Here is a 22510-nt window from a genome sequence, read left to right on the forward strand (position 1 = left end):
GATGATGCTCTGGTTGGTTTTAAAGAACATAAAGGGGGTTTTAGACTTGTTATTTAAAAATAAGTCACCTAATGACTTAAAGATCCCTTTAAATGACTTTTGTTGTTGTGATACTGACCCTGTAAAAAAGTGACTTCTTGACTTTAAAGAGGGGTATAAACCTTTCCCAAATTGTAAACACAAATACTAAGTACTAATGTTGGATGTTCAGACCCAGCATGTGCAGAATTTCAAAGCTCTGAATGTTCATATGTTGGAGGGATGGGCCTCAAACACCAAGGTCTGCTCATAGCTAGGCTGTCAGAAGGCCAGCCAATCAGAGTGAAGGGAGTTTGTGGAGCTTAGAGCCTTAAAGGAACAACAGCTAAAACGAAAGAATGGTTTTCTATTATACAAGGGAAAGAAAAAGAGGGATTTGATTTTAGCTGTAAATGATGCTATGGGGGGCACCAGAGGGACAGGATGAAGACTAAAACAAGCACAATACCCCCTCCATAAGGAGAAGTGATTTAGAAACTAATTCGGATGCCTGAAAGTAGCCCCAAGGGCAAGATAGAAAAAATGTCCATAAAGAAAAAGAAAAAGTAGTGATTGCAATGAAAGGTTAGTGTAAAAATATAAATACAGGTTAACACATGGGTGGAGAGACACAGCAATTTGTCATTTCAATGAAACCAAAGCAGAATGTTATTCCAGGAAAGTTGTCAAAAGTAATTACAACGGCTGCCAGAAATGACAGCAAATCCCCCTGATAGGAAATTAGAAAGTTTATCAACATGAATGGAAACAGTGCTTTACCTTTAAGAAAGAAGCTTAATACAGAAAAGAGAAACGTGACTTTAACTCTCTGATCCTCAAAGCCCAAACAGAGTGAGATATCAGCCAAAAAAACATCAGATAAAGAACAGAAAGTGAGGAGGAGGAGGACGAAGGAGTAAGACAGAGCAGGGAGAACACGAGGAGGAGGGGAGCAGATGGAAAGGAGTTGCCTGAGTGATTCTTGTCTTTGATGTGTGATGGAGAGACGATGAAGCAGATAGAGAGAGATGAAATAAACAGAGGGAGAGGGAGGAGGAGGAGGAGGAGGAGGAGGAGGAGGAGGAGGTGGGAAAGGTGTGATGAGCAACAAACAAAAAGAGACAAACAGAAGCAGACAGATGGGATGGAGAAATGACAGACAGGGTGTGAGCAGATGTGGACATGCTCAGAAACAAACACCAGCAAATATGACGACACATGTGGACACACACGCACGTTAACACACACACATGAACACACACAGATTTTTGTGACATGCTGCCAGTGGTCCAGATGGTGTATTGGTAGTTGTAGCGGCAGCTTCGACACACAGGAACTATTAATAGACAGAAGTCAGAGCAGCCAAAGCCAAAGCCAGGCGGCACACCAGAGCCTCCAACTGTTCCCTCCAAGCAGAGCAGAAAACAGCCACGGGTTAAACAAGATTAGAGCGAGAAAACCAGTGGGCCCTGAACGCAATCTGCACTCTGACTCCTTAAACATTGACTCTATCTGACAAATGTTTGAGGAAGAACTGCTACAGCTGAGCAAACACAGCTTTTAATCTGTGCCATGATGATAAAGTGACAGAAAGGCATCAGGAGGAAGCCGAGGGTTTTCAGATTCCTCAGGTTTATGATTGATAATCTGCAGATTAAATCTGGAACATTTCCTCTAATTAACTTTAAAATACCACCCTTTAAGTATTTCTAATTTCTGCCCCAGTATAACCATTAAATGATGAAAACCAAGGACGCAGTGGAATCTCTTTCTCTTGGTACGTTCTGCCTGATGGAGCATGAAGATCATGAGTCAGTGAGCCTGGAGCCCATCAAAAGAAGAGATAAAGACAATGATAGGATCTCTGACAAACAAACTCAAAAAGATCCAACTTCTGACTCAACTGAGGCTCCATTTTCCACTTGGGGGGATCTGAGGTGCTGATGTGTGCTAATGGAAAAGAAAAGAATCTATAAAAACAAAAAATCTAAAAAGTACAACACAAATACAAAAAAAACCCACTCTAACAAATGCCCAAAAGGAAAAAAGATGCTACAAAGACCAAAAGAAAATACCAAGAAAGTGCCGAAGCAAGATGCAAAAACACACTTAAGCTACCAAACCAAGATACTGAGACTTACACAAAGTTTTTGAAGTTACAAAAGCAAAATGAAGCATATACACTAAAGCATGACATTAGAGTTCCTATGAAGAATTTCTAAGTGATCTTGTAAAAGTCTCTCTTCTAGATGTATGCCTGATCGTAATCCACACTTTAAAATGAGATTATCAGCACCAATATTACAGGTTACAGGTTAATTCAAGATGCTTCGTAGCTCATATTTTTGTAGCTATTCACGTTAAACTTTACAGATATATCTTAGAGCACTGGGCTGTCAGAGGAATATATGGACGGCTACTAAACTACTGTATGAACTGACAGTCAGCTTGTTGTCATGTTAGCCTATGGATACACTATAGCACTAGGCTATTATTAGCGCTACATTTAGCTGGCTACTGACGTACTGCACAGACTCACGTTTGAGGGGTGTCACATTTCAAACCATAGCTCTACGTAACTGTTCTGATAAAAACCTAACCTCGGCGTGTTGTATTCAGTGAAAAGTTGACTTCAACAAATTAAACTACCTCTGATCAGATCTCCATTTAGTTCTAAAACAAACACACACCTACAGGCTAAAAGTCATTTACGACAGTGTGTGTGAGACTCTGGGCCAGAAGGTGGTGAGAGAGTGCAATTCAAAAGATCCTCCTCACAGCATCTTTACAAAGTTTTATGATGTGATAAAGATGAAAACAAGATACCTTTATATATATTAAAACATGACACTGACAATGCCTCAACAAGATTATTAAACACCCAGTAAAAAATCCAAAGAAGATGTTGTAAAAAATATGCATAAACAAGAAACTAAGCTGCCAAAATCAGATTCCAAAAGTGCCGAAACAATATACCAAAATGGTTAATAGTGCAATGCAAACCAAACAAGATGTCAAGAAACCTCCAAACAAGTGGCCAAAATATCCCAAAGCCAGACAGAAAGAGAATTCAGAGTCACCTTTCCAAAAGAATCACATTTTGAAAATTAAAAAAACACCAAAGTACACCAACGCAAGTGAATAAAAACTACTAAATATAGCAAAAAGTTCTAAAACTGATCAAGACAAGACATGTAAATATACTACAGCAAGACACTTAATAAAAAGATTCAAATACAGAATAAGATAACGGAAAATGCCAATGAAACAAAGTGTAACAAAGCCAGACATTTAAAATATTCCAAAAGAAGATTCTTAAAATCATGATGTACAGCGCTCCCAAAACAAGACACCAAAATACACCCAAAGACCTAAAACTGTAGAAACAAGATACCTTAATATACCAAAGGAAAACAATAAATATTCCAAAATGAGAAACTGAAATGCAACAGAATACTGTAAAAACTCCAAGGAAGAAACCAAAAAACAGACTCCAAAAATGCAAACGTAAAACAAGATCAGTTTGGAGACTTCTTTCTTTTTGCGACTGGGTTGCCAACGACTAATTAGAGCGCTCTGTGTCCTTCCTGCTCAGCATTAGTCATGACTAGCTGTCACGACAGAAAACAGGAGCTGGCTGATGCCACAGCTCCTCTGGTGTCAAGTGACTGCATCATAAAGGAGGAACATGTGGGCACAGCACAGCTGGCTAACAGGCTTCTCATGGTTTCCTGGTAACATCTCATGTCTTTGATGGAGCATACGACACAGGGACTCTCTTTTGAATGATTTAGAAATCAAAGCTGAAAAGTATAAAGTGCCATCAGTCTAACTTTCTCTGAGCTGTTGCAGTCTTGGCTCTGAACTCTCTGCTCTCCCTTCATGATAAAAATAGTCTTCAGATGACCTCTGCAGGTAGGCGCTCTTATCTGCCGCGCCTCTGGAGCTGTCGATAACTCACCATGTCTTAGAATTATGTGCTTTGCAGGAGTGTCTCCAGACCCAAAAGAGCGCTGTGATTGATCGTGTCAGTTGCTGAGAGGTTAAAAGAAAGTAAGCTAATAAGAGGGCTCAGAGCCAGAGTCCCAGACCTGCTCCACTTCAGACATCAGCCCAGAGCTGTTAGCGGAGCGGGCTGCAACGCCGCAACAGGAGAGGATTCCTGCCCTTTGTTTATCACATTTAACTTTTTTATGAATGGAAAGTTGTTCCTAAACACAACCAGAGACGTAACAGGCTCAGAGATTATCAGCAAGAATTAGAAAGGTGTGTAAGAAAGAGCTGAGGAGCTGGAAACATGCCACCAGCAGCAGCAGAGAGGGAGAGTTAGTACAGTGCTACGCTTGTGCTGCCAGCAAAGCCAGAAGGTTTTTAGTTTCTCCGTCTGGACAGTCAGACCGAGCAGGCTTTACCGGCTGCAGGTTGTGTGCCGTTGTTGCTTGGCGTTGTCTTATTTCCAAACACAGCATCAAAATCTACGGTCATGGCCGGGGCGGTCTGCTGCAGAGGCTGGCGCTCCAATCCTGAGGGATGCAGTTAGACTTGTTAACAAACCCTTTCAAAGTGTGTGTGAGATAACAGTGCCACTGGTCCAGATTTAAACATCAGATTGTGATTAAGGCTGCTACACTTCAGGACTCCAACACCTCCCACCAAACTAATCCCATTTGATTAGGAACACGGACATTAAAGTCTGCTGCGTGCTGCCATTGTTGTTGCTTGGTAACGTGGGATTGTGCTCAGGCTGCGGGGAATGTCGAGCTTTCAGGGGAGGAAAATCCAGCCGTACACCTTTTGTTTTTCTGTCTTCATCCACATCCCTGCTGGGGATTAGAGTGTGGAGCCTCGGAGAGCGGACGTCTTTGTGGACACCGCAGAACAAGACAAAAAACACAAGAGACGCTTCAACGTAGCGGCTATAAATAAATATGATGTGGCTGCTGCAGGGAGACTTCCAGGAAACAGGTTTAGAGGGATGATGGAGACACGGCAGAGATTAGATATAGCTGATACAAACTGGTGTACCAGCAGCACTTCAACACAAACATCTTTGGTTACTTGTTTTGGGATTTTTTTGTCTTCTTTGGTGTTTTGGAGGATCTTGATTGGTCTTTTCTTTTGGTATCCTGGTTTATTTGTTACTTTGTGATTGCTTTTCCGTCTTTTGGATCAACTACTGTTTTGCTTTGGTATATTTTGGTATCTTGTTTAAAAAATGTGAATTCTATGTTGGCATTTTGGAATCCTGTTAGGGGTCTGGCTTTGTTATAGTTTGTTTAATTGACATTTGTGATTTGACAATTTTGTTCTGAATTAGGATCAAGTTGATCCTTTAGTATCTTGCCTTGGTACATAAAAGTATCTTGTTTTGATCATTTCCAAAACTTTTTGGTTTATTTTGTTGTTTATTTTGTTGTTTTTTTACGATCTAGCGTTGGTGAATTTTGGCATCTTGAATTTTGGAATCTGCAATTTGTTTCTCTGTTTGGTATTGTATCTTTAAATTCTTTTACCGTCTTGCTTTGGGATAGTAAAGTGTCTTATTTCCATACTTAAATTTGTTTTTTTCATATTTTGGTTTCTTGTTTTGGTACTGCTTTCATCATGTTTATGAGTGTCTCTTTTTAGATTTTTCAGATTCTGACTTATAAATAGTATGTTTTCTTGGCATTTTTTAAATCTTGTTCTGTTTTCCATCACCCTCATTCTTTTGTATCTTGTGTTATATTTAAGTCTCTTATTTTATCCCTCTAAGAACTTTTTGGTATATTTTTTTGTTTTTATCTTGTGCTAATTTATTTTGAGATTATGTGTTAATTTCTATTATCATCATGTTTTTAAGTATCTCCTTTTGGAGTAGTTTCAGTGTCTGGCTATGTTAGATTTGTTTTATTGCATTTTCTGAAATCATGTTCTGCATCTGCATCATTTTAATTTCACAATATCTTGTTTTTTTCTCATTTTTAGAACTTTCTATTATATTCTGTTATTTTTATTATCTTGCATTGGTGTATGTTGGTATCTTGTTTTTTTAAATTACAACACGTCCTTTGTTGTATCTTGTCTTTGAATTCTCTTTCATGCTTTCAGATATTTCTTGTTCACTTAGTTCAGTGTTTATCCTAAAGTATATTCTATTCTTGGTATCTTCTTTGGGTCTCTTTAGTATCTCTGAGCCCTGTGATTGGCTGGCGACCAGTCCAGGGTGTAACCCTCTCGCCCAATGACAGCTGGGATAGGCTCCAGCCACCTGCGACCCTGAACAGGATAAGTGGTAAAGAAAATGGAAAGATGGACAGTATCTCTGATCAGGTTTCTATCCCTAAATCTGTACTGAGTACTTCTGTGCTTAAAAAACATTTTTTGTAACTTTTCAAACTTGGTCAAATATGAAGCTACAGTCAAAAGTAGGTCAGTATGGCTTAACCTAAAGATAAACAGGAGTTAAATTTGATCTAAACCATGCAAACAGAAAATGCTTGATCTGTTTTTTTTGTTAAAGATCAGGTAGACTGATTCTCTCCCAATAAGCCAAGGTTCTAAATTTGTTGGTCCTAGCGGGCTAAAATGTTTGGTAACCCCTGAGTAAGCTTAGCACTTAACACTTAAAACTACTGCTCTGGCTTCAGTTACTTCATTCAAATAATTAACTCCATGTTTTTGAAGCTCCAGCTTAGTTTCCTGCTCCTGTCGATTTTGGTGCCCCAGTGTAGAAATTCATTCCTCCTATGTAAGTTTATTTTTTAACAAATATCTCCTTCTTCTGTCTTTAACAGATGAAAATCTCACTTGCTGAAAATCTTTGCACTAAAAAAATGAACAAAAACGACTTTCAGAGTGATGCAAACTACCTAATCTAACTCCAACCTTCCACCGATGGACTCCAGGTTGCATTACATCAAATTTCAACTTTATTACTAAAGCTAAATCCCAAATTGAAATCATCTGCTTTTTCCTTTACCTCATCTCACTGGTTTGCAGCCACAGACTGAACTTTAGTTCTGAGTGAAATAACACAGGATGCACTTAAACAAGGTCTTCCTCACTTTAAACCGCCGTATTAAAGCTGCTCATACTCCACTAACACTTCTCCTGTTGTATCTTTGAGCTACTCATCAAATCTGAGCTGAAATGTCACTTTTTCCTCAGATAGAGAGAGAGTTACAGAAGCTGCAGGAATATTTCATCTCCTCCAACAACAAAAGAAAGAAAAAGTGGGTGATTCTTCCTGCAACTGGAGCTTGGACACACTGGATTTATTATCACTACATAACGCTGGGTGTATTTACAGTTTAGTTTCACCAACTCTCTGCACAGGATTCACTGACAGGGGCCTGCAACATCAGTTTTAGGAGGATGGAGGGATGATGGTGGGAGGATGAATGGGTTAAATGAAAAACATCATGAATGGATGGATGGATGGACGTGTGAGGTATAGGTCTGAGGGAGAACACGGGCTGAAAATGATGCTCTGACTTTGATTTTCGAGTGTTTATCTCAGTTTGCAGGTATGGAGACATCTGTCTTGTCATGTCTGAGTCCCTGCGTGCTAAAGCAGGTGTGTGTGTGTGTGTGTGTGTGTGTGTGTGTGTGTGTGTGTGTGTGTGTGTGTGTGTGTGTGTGTGTAGGTAGCTCACCTCCCCAGGCACTGTTGGCGGTGGAGATTGAAGGAGTGCTCTGCACAGCGGGGATGAAGGCCGGCTGAAGATCAAACAGGTCACTGTTCAGATTGGGCACGCTGAGGAGCCAAAGAGCAGAGACAGACAGCAGGAGCAGAGGTGAGAGGGAGAGCATTAATATTTAATCAATCTGCTCTAAATAGCTTAAGTCACCACTAACAGTCTTGGATTGTCGCAGATAAAGATGAGTCCTGGCTCTCCAAAGAGCTGTAAAAACTTCCTCAGAGCGATAAAACAGTTAGCAGCAGTAAATTCACGCTGAGTTACAGCGCGTGCATGCTGAGGGGAAACTCTGCGCCCATTATCCAGGATAAATGGTCTAACTTTGTCTCTCTGTCACAGGCAGATCAGGCGGAGTGTGACCAAGGATTTAGAGGAGGATATTTCAGGGAAGAGAAATCTGACATCCAGCTCCAAAAAAGACATTTTCTGAAATGAAATGAGTGTTAGAGCTCTCATTATTAAAGTGAACAAACAGAATCTCACCGACATGCTTGTTGGGTTAAGGAGGTATTCTCATTTTACATGATTTAAACAAAGTAACAGTGCTGAAAGTTCAGGAAAATGAGCAGATATTCAAAAGAAATAACACAAAATCTTCCTAAGATCTGAACAAGATTTCATAAAAAATGCCACCAGAGCGTCACAAGATCCTCAAGAGATCTTAGCAAGATCCAGATGGTTGAGATGGAAAGAGATTGTCGGGCAGTCACCACATGCTCATCACGAAATCTTCACGCAATATTTTCCAGATCCTTGTGAGACCTTCAAGACATCTTAACAAGAACTTTACAGGATCTTCCTTTCAGGAATCTTGGTGAGTCTCTGAGGAGATATTCTCAAGATTGTCGGTCATCACAAAACCTTCTCAAGATTTTAACAAGATCTAAAATAGCGACATAGGATCATCACCAGATGTGCTCAAGATTGGCACAAAATCTTCAAGAGATTGCAACTAGATCCTGAAGGGGTATATCGCAAAATTGATGGACAGTTGTAAAAATATCGTAACAAGATCGTTGCAAAATCTTAACATGATCTTCACAAACTTCACAATATCATCACCAGAAAAATCACAAGATCATTATGAGATTTTCATGAGATATTTGCTAGATCCTCAGAATACTTTAACATGATCTTTATGAGATCTAAATGAGAACTTAAAGTGGACATATCATGCTTGTTTCTCCTTTTCACTATGCCAGACTAGGATGCCTGTAAAGCATTTCTGCCCTCAGTACAAGTCATTTAGTTCCTTCATTGCCCCACAATAGTGTTCTCAATATCCTCATTTTAGGCCATTCTGAAGATCTCGTTGAAACGCTCCGTTTCCAGAATGACCTCCAGTAACCGTGCAACGTCACAGCCCTTTGTGCTCTGATTGGTCAGTTCTATCAGAGGGGCGGAGGGGGTAGAGCCAGGGGGCAGTTTTTGCAGCATGGCAGTATTTACAAAATCGCCACATTGAATGGGGCAGACCGAGCGAGTTTGCTGTTTGCCAAAACTTCACCATAAGGCATTGATAGCACTAATAAAATAGCAGAGTGTAGGATACGTCCTTTGAGTCAGACCCGGACGGTTCTGCAGCTCAGGAGGAAGAAAATCCACCTGGACACAGATCATCTCAGGACGCTTCAGTGTGGTGAGTCAAAGCGGTACTGTAACATGTATAGTTTATACGTGGAAATATAGGCAGACTTCACCAATAAACTCTTTCTACAACAGGGCTCCATCCTGCTCCTTCACTTTTCTCTGTCTGTTTTATCCATCATGCTGAAAGTGTAGACTAAAGATCGCCTCTACCGTCAGTTCCTCACTATGTTATTACCGCAGCATTATTGTGGTCCAGGTTCACAGTGCATGTCAGAACAAGCATGCAAATTTCACAGTCTCACAAGTGTTACGACGTCTGCTAAAACTACAGTGTATCAACTGCTAATTCACCATGTAAAGCCGAGCTGCTCAGCAGAGCAGAGTCCCTGCATTCAGCACTCAGTCAAGTTAGCCAGAGCTAGTAGGGAGCTGTATTTATGCTCGGCTCTTGGTGGGTGTATCCCTCGGTGGTGGTTGTGTGACTAACTGACATCACAGAGGAGGAGCTGCTTTATCAGATTACTCCAATAAAAAGAAAGGATCCTTGTGTCATCACGAGGTTTGAAATCTCTAGATCATCTCGCAATTACCTATTTTCAGAGGTATCAAATCTTGTTCTAGGATATCAGAAAAAATACATTTCATTTTTTGAAAATTCAGGGGGTGAAAGATCTTGTTTTCAAATTTATTATATTATATGTAAGTATTAAATCAGCATGATATGTCCCCTTTAAGATTTTAACAAGATCTCAAAAATACAGTTTCAATATCCTCACAAGGTTTTCAAGAGATCGTTACAAGATCCTGAAGAGATGATCACAAAATTGACAGGTGGTTATTACAAGATCTTCAAGTGATCTTGACAATATTGTCACCAGAAAAATCACATCCTCATAAGATCTCCAAGGAATCTTCACAAAATCCTGATGAGAAAGTCATGAAATTGTCAGACAATCATCAAGAGATCGTAACAAGATCTTAACATAATCTTTGTTGTCACCAGAGTGTCACAAGATCCTCATGAGATCATCAAGAGATCCTGAAGAGATGGTGGCAAGATTGATAGATAATCATCACAAGATGGTTACAAGCTTTTAACCAGATCTAAACAAGATCTTTACAATATCGCTACCAAAAAGTTAGAGAACAAAGAAGGTGTGGACCTTAAACACCAAGTTTTATCCCTAGCCCCGCCCCTAACTGGCCCTTAGAGAACTGGCCAATCAGATGAAAGGGGGTTATCTCAAAGAGAGAGTAGCTAAATAAAGTGTTTCATACAGAGGCTTAAAAAAGAGATTTTTAAACACCAGAGAGAAAAATAGAGATTCTACTGAGCTGTAAATCATGTCTTCTTGATAATACAGAAGCCAAACGTTTGGCCACCTTGTGGTTTGGTGTGCTCACCTGTTGGTGGACAGCGTGGAGCAGAACAGCTCTGGTGTGGGTGTGATGTGGTTGTTGTTGGCGCTGCCTATCGACTGGCTGCTGGGAGAGGCAGAGGGCGGGGTCCGCATGCTTATCTCCTTCAGCCGCTGATCCTAAACACACACACACACACACACACACACACACACACACACACACACACACACACACACACACACACACACACACACACACACACACACACACACACACACATGAAAGAGAGAGTCAAAAACATGTGACCAGGAAGGCTTTGTTTAACAGTTACTTCCCCGTGGAAATGAATAAGAGTTTCTGTCCCAGTGAAGTGGACTTCTGGAGAACAGACGAACATGTTCTCACGCACATAAAGCAGATTGAACTCAGAGGTGTACAAAGAGAAAGACACACTTAAAGTCAGAAGAAAGTGTAACTTCTTGAATCCAGCCCTTCTGTCTCTCTGACTCTTCTCTCTGCCAAGAATGTCCCTCCGAACACGCCCGGTGTTGAGTCATTAACAGCAGAAACATGAAGGGAAAAGTTAAATCTGTGTTCTTTGCTGATATTTAAATAGTTATTGGCTCTGGATTAAAGACTTAAACTCAGGCTTTCATCCAAATAAACTTCCTCAGTCAGTTAATTGCTGAGTTATTTGTGCCAGTGAGAGCTGCTGGAAACACAATACTTAAAGAGGACCAAGCGAAGGTACTTAATAACCACTGACAATGCTTTTCTAATGACCATTAAAAGCTCTCCAGATCGGTTTTGTTTTGTTGGAGTAAATCTTTATCAGGATCATCAGCAGAGGCTGCTCTAAGATCTGAATTCAAGTCGAAACAGTCCAGCTATTGTGGAAGAATCTGCTGTTTTATTTTCAGCAATAAGATACACCTGATGTGAGTGATTGTGATGGTCACTTAAGTTCTTGAAAACACTCAAATACAGATATTTGTCACAGCTTTGTTAATGTTGTTCAAAACAACATTTGATGATTTGGAAATCAGTTGAGCGCCATATTTAGATAACAAAGTGTAAAAATCACATCCGTTTTTTTAATCAAAGATAAACCCTGATTTTAAATTTGAAAAAAAAAAAAAACTGGCAGAATATCTCCCAATGGGTAAATCAATTCCATCAAAAAAAAAAAAAAGAGAGAAGAAGAATCACAAGCGTGGAATATTTTTTGTAGTATGGTTCTACCCTTCATGTGCATGCATACAAAGACAGGGCAGGGAGAGCATACCAGCCTTTTTATGAGCACACGTGTTAAATAAACACAGGATAAGTACACCTATTCTCTTATTTTATGTAATTATAGCCAAGACAGGGAGAGCACATCTCATTTCTCTTTCATGTACATACATTAAAAAAACAAGGCAGGAAGTGCACACCTTTAAACTCATCTGCCTACATATAAAGTTAAGGCAGGAGGAGCACATCTTCTCTCTCTTTTATGTATACCCATAAAACTAAAGAGACTAGGGAGAGCACATATCCTCTGTCTTTATGTGCTTAATTGAAAAAGACAAGACAGAGAGAGCACACCTCCCAACCTTTTTAAATGCGCTCATGACAGTAAACAGGAAGAGGACATGTACTCTCTTTTTCATGTAATAAGAGCCAAGGCAGGGAGAGCACATCTTCTTTCTCTTTCAATTGCATACATGGTTAAGGCAGGAAGACCACACCTTAAAAGCATGCCATGGTATAAATTAAAACCCTTCTCTCACTTTAATGTACATACATGTTAAGTCAAGGCAGGGAGAGCACACTCTTTCTTTTATGTAGGGACATAAAAAGTCAAGGCAAGGAGAGCAAGCTTCCTCTCTCCTTTATGAAGGTACATTAGAAGTCAAGGCAGGGAGAGCACATTTTCTCTCACTTTCATTTTTTTTAGTTGAAAAGACAAGGCAGAAAGAGCACACCTCCCAGCCTTTTTAAGTGCATACATGAAAAGTAAACAGGAAGCGAACACTTATTCTCTTATTCATTTAATTATAGCCAATGCAGGGGAAGCACATCTACTGTATCTTTTATTTACATACATAGGCAGTCAGGGAAAGCCCACTTCCTCACTCTTTCATGTAGGTACATCAAATCAGTGTCTGCCATAGACGTCTATAGGTGTCAGTTGGATCACAACTGTTGACTGGTCAATTGTGTTTTTGGGCCGGGGTAGGGGGGTTTGGCAACACTTTTTAATCAATATCAGGCTTTTAAATTCATGTAGGTGGCAGCAGTGTGCTCTTTGGATGAGAAATCAGCATTGACATTTGGGGAAGATAAGAGGTTAAAGAGACAGCAAGACACTACAAGTCAAAAAAGTCCAGGCAGCGCACATTTGAACCGAAGACGTGTCGCTGTAGTTCAGAGAAAGAGGAGAGTCTTCTCAGGTAGTTTTGGTGTTGAAATAGTCATACAACAATGGTCCTGGTCTTGAAAGACCATTCAAGGTGGTCTGAAAGTGGCAGACAGCCGATGAGTTAAAGTCAAGGCAGGGAAAGCATGTGTCCTCTCTTTTTCGTTTGCATACACATGAATTTATGTTTATTCACTAAAATCCAAGGCAGGGAGAGCACACCCACTATATTTTTCACATGTACAATGAATAAATCTTTGTGGTGCTTCAGTTGTCTTTGGTTGCATGAGACAATGTTCTTACAAAAATAAAAAACATCTACAACAGTTTTTTGAATATTTTTATGATTAGATTTGTCGGCCACAGGAAGTTTAGTTAAATGATAAACATTTATTTTCTATCCAGGCTCGGTATGTGGCATCCATGAGCACCAGACTCTGGAGGAAAGAGATGGTACCGTGTTAAAACTCCTGGGTGTGTAAACCAAACACACAGAGGAGCTCTGAGGCAGAATTCCCTCTGAACCAATCCATACTACCAATCTACACCCTTTGTCTCACAGTAAATTGCTTTCCTTTTCGGAAGCGTTCAACTGTAATTTCCCAGGACTTGTCCCCACATGATAAGAAACTGGTATATTGATTCCTGGGGAGGTATTAGACCAGTAATAAGATCCAGGGGGAGGTAACAGATCCAATACCCGCACAAGAAATAAGCACTAACTGTAAAACCCATGAGGAGATGAGTGTCGTGTTGTGGGGTTTGATAGAAACAAGTCATGCTGCACTTAGTCAGCCAGAGGAGCTACTGGACTCCAGTCAACATCCTGTCCTGCAATCCAGACACCGTGGAATTTGAGGGATTATGTTTTTAAGCTGTAATAAATCGTCTTTAACTTAATATTTAGTGTCCTCTTGTTGATGTCTTAAGTGGAGCAGGTGTCTCTGCAGTCAGACCTCCTCCAGGCTGAGGGCGCCCCCTCACACGCTCCCCTCTCTGAGCGGGTGAACAAACAGAATCTCCTGCAGCAGACCATCCTCTTCATCTGTATTCTGACGGCACACGCAGGAACAAATGGGAGCTGCTGTTATTGTTTGGGCTGCGGCCCCAGCTGGACAGTAGCTGAGTGTGTGTGTGTGTGTGTTTCTACTTCACATGAGTGTGTGTCTGAGCGTGTGATGACTCCATATGGACACCAGGGCTCTCAGACAGCTGTAGCCCAGTATCTGTGTGACCTCTGCCCCCCCCAGTCTGTTATGATCTCACCGCTCTATCTTCAAAATAAAAGCCTGAGGTAATCAGTGGACCCCGGCAGGAACAGGGCAACCAAGGGCACAGAGTAAACATGGCGCTAAAATCCAATCAACCGCACACACACACTCTCACACACACTCCCACACACACTCTCACACAGGCAGCACATAGAGCACGTAATCCGCCAGGAAATACTCACGCTTTGGAAACATACTGTATCCTTTCTGCCTGGGTTTAAGCACGCTTTAAACACACACACATACTCACACACACAGATTCAGGACAGACTCAATTACAGCTGGCTGTAAGGCAGGGCTCCCAGGGCACGGGCGAGAAATGTCAACACATTTTACACTTGACTTTTCTATTGCTCAGAGACTCTCGGCCTTTATCCTCAGCTCTGAACTCACAGGACGGGAAAGTTTGAGAGAAATCCATCAGCAGAAAACACTCTGATTTCTAAAGCACAACGTGGAGCCGTATATCAGTGCTGCTGGCTTTTTTGTCCACCACCAGTGGCTTTTAACAGGGCTCAAGTGTTCTTCAGGTGCTGCAGATGGGGTGTGTGTTGGAGCTCTCATGGTCCGCTCTGAAATCTCTGACAGAAGACGTGGAAACACGTGTTGTTGCGTGAGTTTAGTCTAAAATACTGATTATCAGACTTTTTGAGGTAGAGGATCTTTTTAAAAACAATGATCACAAAGTGGGCTCTGTGGAAAACATTTCAAAAAGAGCAACACTTGAAAAGTAAAGACCAAAAAAGAAACAAGGATACCATGGGGAGTATATAAGGAAAAAAAGACTGTAATCATAGAAATCTGCCATTTTTTCAAGAATTCCATTTTCTATTCTGACTTTCAAATTGAATTCCAACCTTTTTTTTTTTTTTTTTTTTTTTTACAAAAGTTTGACTTTTTGTTTGATTCAAGAATTTTGGGTTTATTTCGTTTTCTAGAAGTCTGCTTTTTGTTTCTTTAATTCAGTCTTTTTTCAAAATCCAGAATTCTGACCCTTTTTCAGAAGATCTGACTTTTATCTCTAAAATTAGTCCCTTTTTTTCTTGGAAACAGATTTCTTCTCCTCCTTTTTTAAAAAGAATTCTTTATTTTTCTTGCATTATTTCCAGAATTGCATTGTATGATTTTCACCTTAAATCCTAATACAATTCCAATTTCTTTTCTCTCTTTATTTTTTAGAAACCTGACTTTCACACTGAATTCAAGAGTTCTGACTTAAAAGTAATACTCCGGGATGGAACAAGCTGGGTCCTATCACAAGGTTTAGGGCAGAAATTACCCCTACAACAAATTTTAACTGAACACTTTGTTTTTAGTGGGAGGGCATCTGGTGCTAAAATAAATTTGTATGATTTTAAAAACCATATCCCAACCTTGTGATCTCAGAGGTTTGTTGCCTCAAGTTTCACATGTGGTGAATAAAGGATGTAAAGAAACCGGCTCATGTCAGTAAATAAACTCAGATCATGAGTTCAGAGTGTTCAGAGTTCACGTCAGATTGGAGTTTATTTGTCCTTTACTCCGCACAAACACAAAGTTTAGCCTGCGTTTCTCTGAAGCTCTGTGTTCTTTCCCTCCGTGCAAACAAAAACATGCAGAGACAATATTTACACGGACGTGAAGTCACACAAAGAAAGAAGCCAGAGGCTGATGAACGGCGTGATAAAGGGGAAGATGTTCTTTCTGGATGTTTAGTTTCCACTCTGAGGATTTGATCCGGATGAAAAAAACAAGGGGAAGGGAGGTCATTGATTCTACACATTTCAGCTTGTTTGGAGTTTTTGAGGAAACAATTCTGAGAGTAGAAGTTGTACGAAGTCTTTTATCTTTTTTGGGGGGTGGGGGGGTGGGGGTATGGGTATTTGGGTTCATGTCAGTCAGGGTGAGGGACTGAACCCACAGAGGGGGGTCATCTGGAGTTTCCAATTCCCTGAAGTCCAAATTCCAGCACAGTGTAGTGTGTTTGACTAATACAGACTGGTTTCTAACTCACAGGCTGAATGTGTCCCATACATGGGGCAAAAAGCGAGCAGTGCGTTGAGATCTGGGACTGGAGGAGCAGCTGAGGGTTGCTGAAAACGGAGAAGGAGGGGAGCAGAAAGGTGAAGGCTGCGACTGCTCGACCTGCTGCTGCTGCAGCTGGCGTTTCTGCTGCCACAGCACTGAGTCTGACCTCCTCTCTGAGGTGATTCGCTACAAAAGCAAGAAAATCTGTTACCTTCAGAGCCTGCAGTCTGGCTTGTTCCTCCTCCAGGGCCTGCTGCTTCTCCTTCTCGTCCATGCGGCTGAAGGACATGCCAGTGGAGGAGAGAGAGGAGACGGCGCTGGAGAGGGTGGACGCTCTGCCGAAACACGAGACACACTCAGATCAGTCTCTTCCAGGTGGCGTGAGACATGTTAATGATGGAGAGCCAAGATGTCTACCTGGTGTCTGCACTGAGCTCCTTGGTCTTTTTGCCCTCCAGGGAGGCCAAATGTTGCTCCAAAGCCTCCAGGAGGCTGCTGGGGGCCTGATGAGGACAAACATTCAGTCATGAACTCAACTTTCCTCCACTCTGTTCACCTTCTGTCTCTCACATAGCCTGCACACACACACACACACACACACACACACACACACACACACACACACACACACACACACACACACACACACACACACACACACACACACACACACACACACACTCAGCAGCAGCACCCAGAGTTAGTTGGTCTCCCAGGAAGGTAACAGAGTGCATCAGGCTCCAGGAATAGCCATGGCAACATGCAGCAAACAGTCACACGGTTAGCAGGAGACAGAGAACAAAGAAGGAGGCTGAGAGACAAAGAGAAGGGAAAAGGTGGAGAACGGAGGAGAGGTCGCGACTCTTTGCATGAGCAGAAGGCGATAACTCCTCAGCTGTTTCATGTTTCTATTTTAATCCCCCGGCTGTGAAAGCCTGTCTTATCTCTGTGTGTCACTCTGGGTGTGAAGTCCTGTCACACCTGCACAAAAAGACGTCTCTGCTGCAGCTTTAAACCAAACCTCTGCACAATTACTCCACCAGGGGATTGAGATTAGGCTTTAATCTGTGCACATTTTCCTAACGACTGGTCCAGATAAACGGTGAGGATCTGAAACGCTCTTTGTTGGACGATGACAGCTGCATTAAACTTGACTTGTTTCTGGGATACATGTTAGTGAGCAGGTTGCTCGGGATTGTTGCTAAGCTACGGCTGGAAACAGCTGCAGACTGGAGTTCAAACCCAAGTTGCTCGTATTGCCCAACACAAAGTCTTGAAGTGCTGGTGAAGTGCCTCATTAAAAGCAGCCAGTAAGAAGAGCTGCAGCGTTACAAGGTTGTCAAACCTGCAGATTGATACGCTGGATGACTCTGGACTTCCTCCTGAAAACCTGACAATAATCTGAGAAAGTCTGCCCTCTTTCAAGAATTGTGACTTTTTTCTCAAGGTTTTTTAAACACCTGACTTTTGAATTAAATTCTAAATTTTTTCCACCATTATGATTTTTTTCCCCTAGCATAGCCCCCAAAAGCATACTATGCCAATTTTACTTTTAAACCATTTTTTGTTGTTGCTACTGTTGTTGTTGTTGTTGTTTTAGAGTTCTGACTTTATTTTTTTTTCAAGAATCCTTATTATTATTATTAATATTATTATTATTATTATTATTATTATTATTATTATTATTATTATTATTATTATTATTATTATTATTATTATTTTATTTTTTATTATCTTTTATATTTGTGACCATTGTCTTTTAATTCAGACTTTTTTCAAGTTCTGGAATTATGAATCTTATTTCAGAAGTTCTAACTTTTATCTCAATTGTGTGGCATTTTTTGTTAATTCTCTAAAAAAAAATTTTTTTTTCAATTTCTTTATTTCATTTTCATTATTATTATTTGAATGCTAAAGTGAATCCTTGAATCTTTACTTGACTATTATCTGAGGAATCTGACTTTTTTTTTCCTTTTGGAATTCTTAATTTTTTAGGGGTTTTGATTTTTACCTCAAATTTTTTTTAACGTCCCAAAAATTTGCCTTTTTAAAAATTATTTTTCTTTTTTCTTCAAGAATCCTGAAATGACTACAAGACTTCTGATTACTTTTTTTTGAAACCCCGACTAACATATGAGAAATCTGACCTTAATCACTTTATTTCTCCAGAAGCCTGACTTTTCCCCTGAATTGTAACTTTCCCCCACAGTTCTGACTTTTATATTTGTAGAATCATGACTTCACTCCTCAAAATTTAATATTTTTTTCTTTTTTTCTATCTTTCTTTCTTTCTTTCAAAAATGTGACATTTCTAGAATCCTAACTTGAAACTAAAAGTTCCATTTTTTATTATTATTTTTTTACTCAAAAATCAGAGAATTAATAAAAGAGGTCACTTTTCTTTTGTGGCCGTAATACTCCCCTGTAGTTGTCTGCTTTCATTGATTCACTTTGCTCTTAAGTGAAGGGATGTCTGTTTCCAAACTAAATTTCTATGGTTTTAAAAAAACAGTACCCTCACGTTGGATAAATCCTCAGCTGTGTCATGTTTCTATCTTAATCCTCCAGCTGTGAAAGTCTCTCCTATCTCTCAGTGTCACTGTGGGTGTGAAGTCCTGTCTCATCTCACCTGCACAAAAAAACGAGACGCAGGAGAAGGAAAAGTTCTGCGCTCTGTTTTTGGCAGAGGAAGGAAATTCTTCTGCTGAGAAAATATGACAACGTCATGTCTGCCTCTCCGTCCACAAGAATGTAAAGTGTGCTGTCAGCAGGGCTGCAGACACACACACACACACACACACACACACACACACACACACACACACACACACACACACACACACACACACACACACACACAAACACACACTCAGAGGAATGTTTTGGCTTTGGGAGTTGTTAGCAGTGGGCCAGACGGCGGCCTCTCACCAAACTGTTGCCTGGTTGTTAAAGAAACGGAGCTACTCAGGAAAGAAAGGAGGTCTGGCTTTAACTGCTCAGAGCTGTTACTGGCTGAAAGGAACTGTGTGTGTGTGTGTGTGTGTGTGTGTGTGTGTGTGTGTGTGTGTGTGTGTGTGTGTGTGTGTGTGTGTGTGTGTGTGTGTGTGTGTGTGTGTGTGAGTGGTCAATATTAGCTCTGACACACACTCAGCAGTGCGCTCCCTCGTCTGTACCCTCTCTGCGTCACTCACAGATGTTTCCAGACTGTTCCTTTAAAGATAAAAAGTTGACACTGATCCAACTAGAGGAGAAACAAACGGGTGTTGTGAAGTTTTCTAGTTTGTGCTGTTCTGGTCCTCGTTCTCATTGTTTCTCAGACTGTAAATGAAGACCAAGCACAGAACAGGAAGTCTTGGCTCTGAGAACATATTGCTAACCACTAGTTACACCCCAAGCCCCAGAAAGTTGGCATAACCATGGCCAGTGGCTTCTGGGATTGATTGTACCATGGTCCGTCGCCAGTGTCTGACCATTTCAACCACAAGCCCTGCCTCCGTGTGTCGTACTGTTGTAGTATCTGGTTTCTCACCGCACTGAACCTCTTCATCATCCTGAAACAGTCTTCTGTCTCACTTTTGAGTCCCGTTTTAACACTTAAAGAATATGAACCGTCACCTTTCTTCTGCAAGACCAGGCGGTTGAAGACTTAGCTCCACGAAGCTCACAGACTGACTCAAAACAAAGGGTAGACTGATGTTAAAAAAAACAACAGAGGGTAAAGACAGGCAGAGCATCCAGACTCTACCCTCCAGTTCCCTCACAGTCAGTCCTCCATAGCCAGCATCAAACAGGACCTTCCTCAAATCTTGAGGCTTAAATCTTCAAAATCTTATATTTTTCAGGATTGTGATTTTTTTTTTTGAATTCTGAAAATCTTCTGAAGTATTTGGCTTTATTTCTAGGAATTCTAACATCAATCTAAGACTTCACACTTTTCCTGTTTTTCCTTTAGTTCTAACTTTTCACCCACAGTTCTGACTTTTTTCTACAATTATTAATTCATGCTTTTCTTTTAATTTAAGAAAGAAATATGGCTTTTTTTCTAGAAGTCTGTTTTTTTTCTTTCTCCCCAGAACCCTGACTTCAATGTTTGAGTCTGTTTTTTTTTACCTCTGAATTCAAAGTCATAAGTTTAACAAAGAAGTCACATTTCTTCTGTGGCCCTAAACCTCTCTGTACTCCTCTGTTCTCAGTGATTCACTCTGTTTTATGTCAGGTGATGTCTGGTGCCAAAAACCTTGATCCTTGCTCTCAGTGTCAGAGGTAAAGTTTCTACCTACTCATCTTCAGCTCAGCTAACCTGATGTAACAAAACAGCAGAGAGCAGAGAGCGACAGAGCATCCAGCAGACTGGAGTCAGACTCTTCTAGCTTCTTGGCTAGGCGCTGCCCAAGTAGCTGCCTGTTGCAGCAGCTCTCTCTTCTTTGTTCTTGTAATTTCTTTCGTCTCTTTTTCGTCATCTTTGTATTTGGAGTGGATCATCACTTTGTATGGTTCATTGTTGGTCATGGACACCAAACTTTTTGTGTCTTCAGTGATATTTTTACTACTTTTCTCCTGTGTTTGTCTGGAGATCCTACATGTAACCATGGCTGCATTGTTTACATGTGAAATTAGCTGTTAGCAGCCTGTAGCATGTCAATGCTAACTAGTGTAAGGCTTGATGATTGGGGGATGGACGAGCTAGCCGTGCTAGCCCAGTGGCAGAGGGGCTGTCGGACGGCAGAGTGGCGTTGTGCTGTTCACGGACGTGGCTGACGGAGCTGACATCAGACGCCGGCGCCACATTGGAGGAGCTTCACCTGCTGTGAGCAGACAGGATCCAGGAGACAGAGACTGAACAGACTGCTGGGGAGGCTCAGTCCTGGACCCTGTGGAGGTGGAGACTGGCTGGGCTGGAGAGTGGTGGACAGCTGTCGTCATTTATTTTCTTGTGGACCTTTTTGCACTTTCTATACACTTTCTTACTTTCGTTTTCTTGATTGCTGCGGTGACTCCTGAATTTCCCCTAGGGGATAAATAAAGTATTTTCTATTTCTTCTATCTATTTTCTATTTCTACTCTTCAGTTCCCTGACAGTTAGCCCTCCATAGTGAGCACAAAGCATTACTTTAGACACAACAAGCTTTTTGCTGTTTCACCAATAAGTAGCTTTACAGCAGAGAGTGACGTAGCATCCAGCAGTCTGAAGTCTGGCTGCTCTACCTCACTCTGTCTGCCACTTCCTTTACAGGATTAGCTTCCACCATCACTTCAGTAACAACAAGTTGAGCTAGCTTCATCAGCTTCATCAGCAAACATCACTAGACCAGGGAGTGATGCTGATCCAGCAGATTGGAGTCTGGCTGCTCTACCTCACCCACCCCAGGTTATAGAGAATGAAGTCCTCTGTTTTACTTTTCATGTATCTTAGAAGACTTCAGATAGACCTCTGTGTAGAGAAAAAGCAGGTTTTCACACAGCAGGTGAAGGACAAAGTCTACTTGCTCTTAGAAAAGGACGTAATGTTTCACCAACGAGTCGTGAGCAGAGAGTGGCACAGCAGATTGGAGTCTGGCTTCTCTGCCTCACTACAATGAATCACCTGCTTTACCTTCTACTCCTCCTTTGAGCCTCACCTTTTTAAAAACTAGATTGAGCTGAGCAGAGAGCGTCAGAGCATCCAGCTGGTTAAAAACCAAACTAAGACGTATTCCAGTGATTGTACACCTGTAGGAACGAGTCAGGCTGAGGAGCTGGAAACTGGAGGGGGGTATGCTGAAAATACTGAGTGCAACAACATGAGAGAAGAGCAGGAAAGACAGACATCTCTCTCTGTATCTCTGCAGTCCAGCCTGTCAACACAGCTTTCTTAGTAGAGATATAACCTCGAGCTCACAGGGGCAAACACGACCAAACAGTGACCTTTGACCTCTTCAGTCCCAGCGGATGTTTGTGCCAAAATCTAGAGTCTTTCTCTGCAGGATTCCTCAGATGGTTCATCCACAGGGATGGGTGGATGGATATGTGTACAGTTTGATGAAATAACCCCAGAAAAAAAATCCTTAGACCAGCTCGGCCCTGCCTCAAACCACATCCCTGGTTTTCTTCTGGACGTGTTTCCAGATCCTGCTCAATCAGAGAGGTCTGCCCTTTCCTCTCTCTCATTTTCCCTCCTCCACTGATAACTCTGGGGTCAT

The 22510-nt window shown here is 41.2% G+C and overlaps 1 protein-coding gene across 6 annotated transcripts in view; it reads right to left on the reverse strand.

Moving 5' to 3' along the window:
• LOC141811042 (phosphatidylinositol-binding clathrin assembly protein) overlaps positions 1–22510 on the reverse strand; it is a 104602-nt gene that overhangs the window by 16039 nt on the left and 66053 nt on the right. For 5 of the 6 annotated variants that reach the window (XM_074698894.1, XM_074698893.1, XM_074698891.1 and 2 more), the window contains 5 exons: positions 16749–16834; positions 16543–16666; positions 10695–10828; positions 7656–7756; positions 4431–4541 (listed from right to left, as the gene is read on the reverse strand). In XM_074698894.1, the coding sequence (XP_074554995.1) occupies positions 4431–4541; positions 7656–7756; positions 10695–10828; positions 16543–16666; positions 16749–16834 (556 nt within the window). The remainder of the gene's footprint in view (positions 1–4430; positions 4542–7655; positions 7757–10694; positions 10829–16542; positions 16667–16748; positions 16835–22510) is intronic. The other variant, XM_074698895.1, reaches the window with a different exon arrangement.

Source organism: Halichoeres trimaculatus, unplaced genomic scaffold, assembly GCF_033239565.1.
Source record: "Halichoeres trimaculatus isolate MK-OKI-2021-1 unplaced genomic scaffold, fHalTri1.1 fHalTri1_scaffold_22, whole genome shotgun sequence".
NCBI classification, from domain to species: Eukaryota; Metazoa; Chordata; class Actinopteri; order Labriformes; family Labridae; genus Halichoeres; species Halichoeres trimaculatus.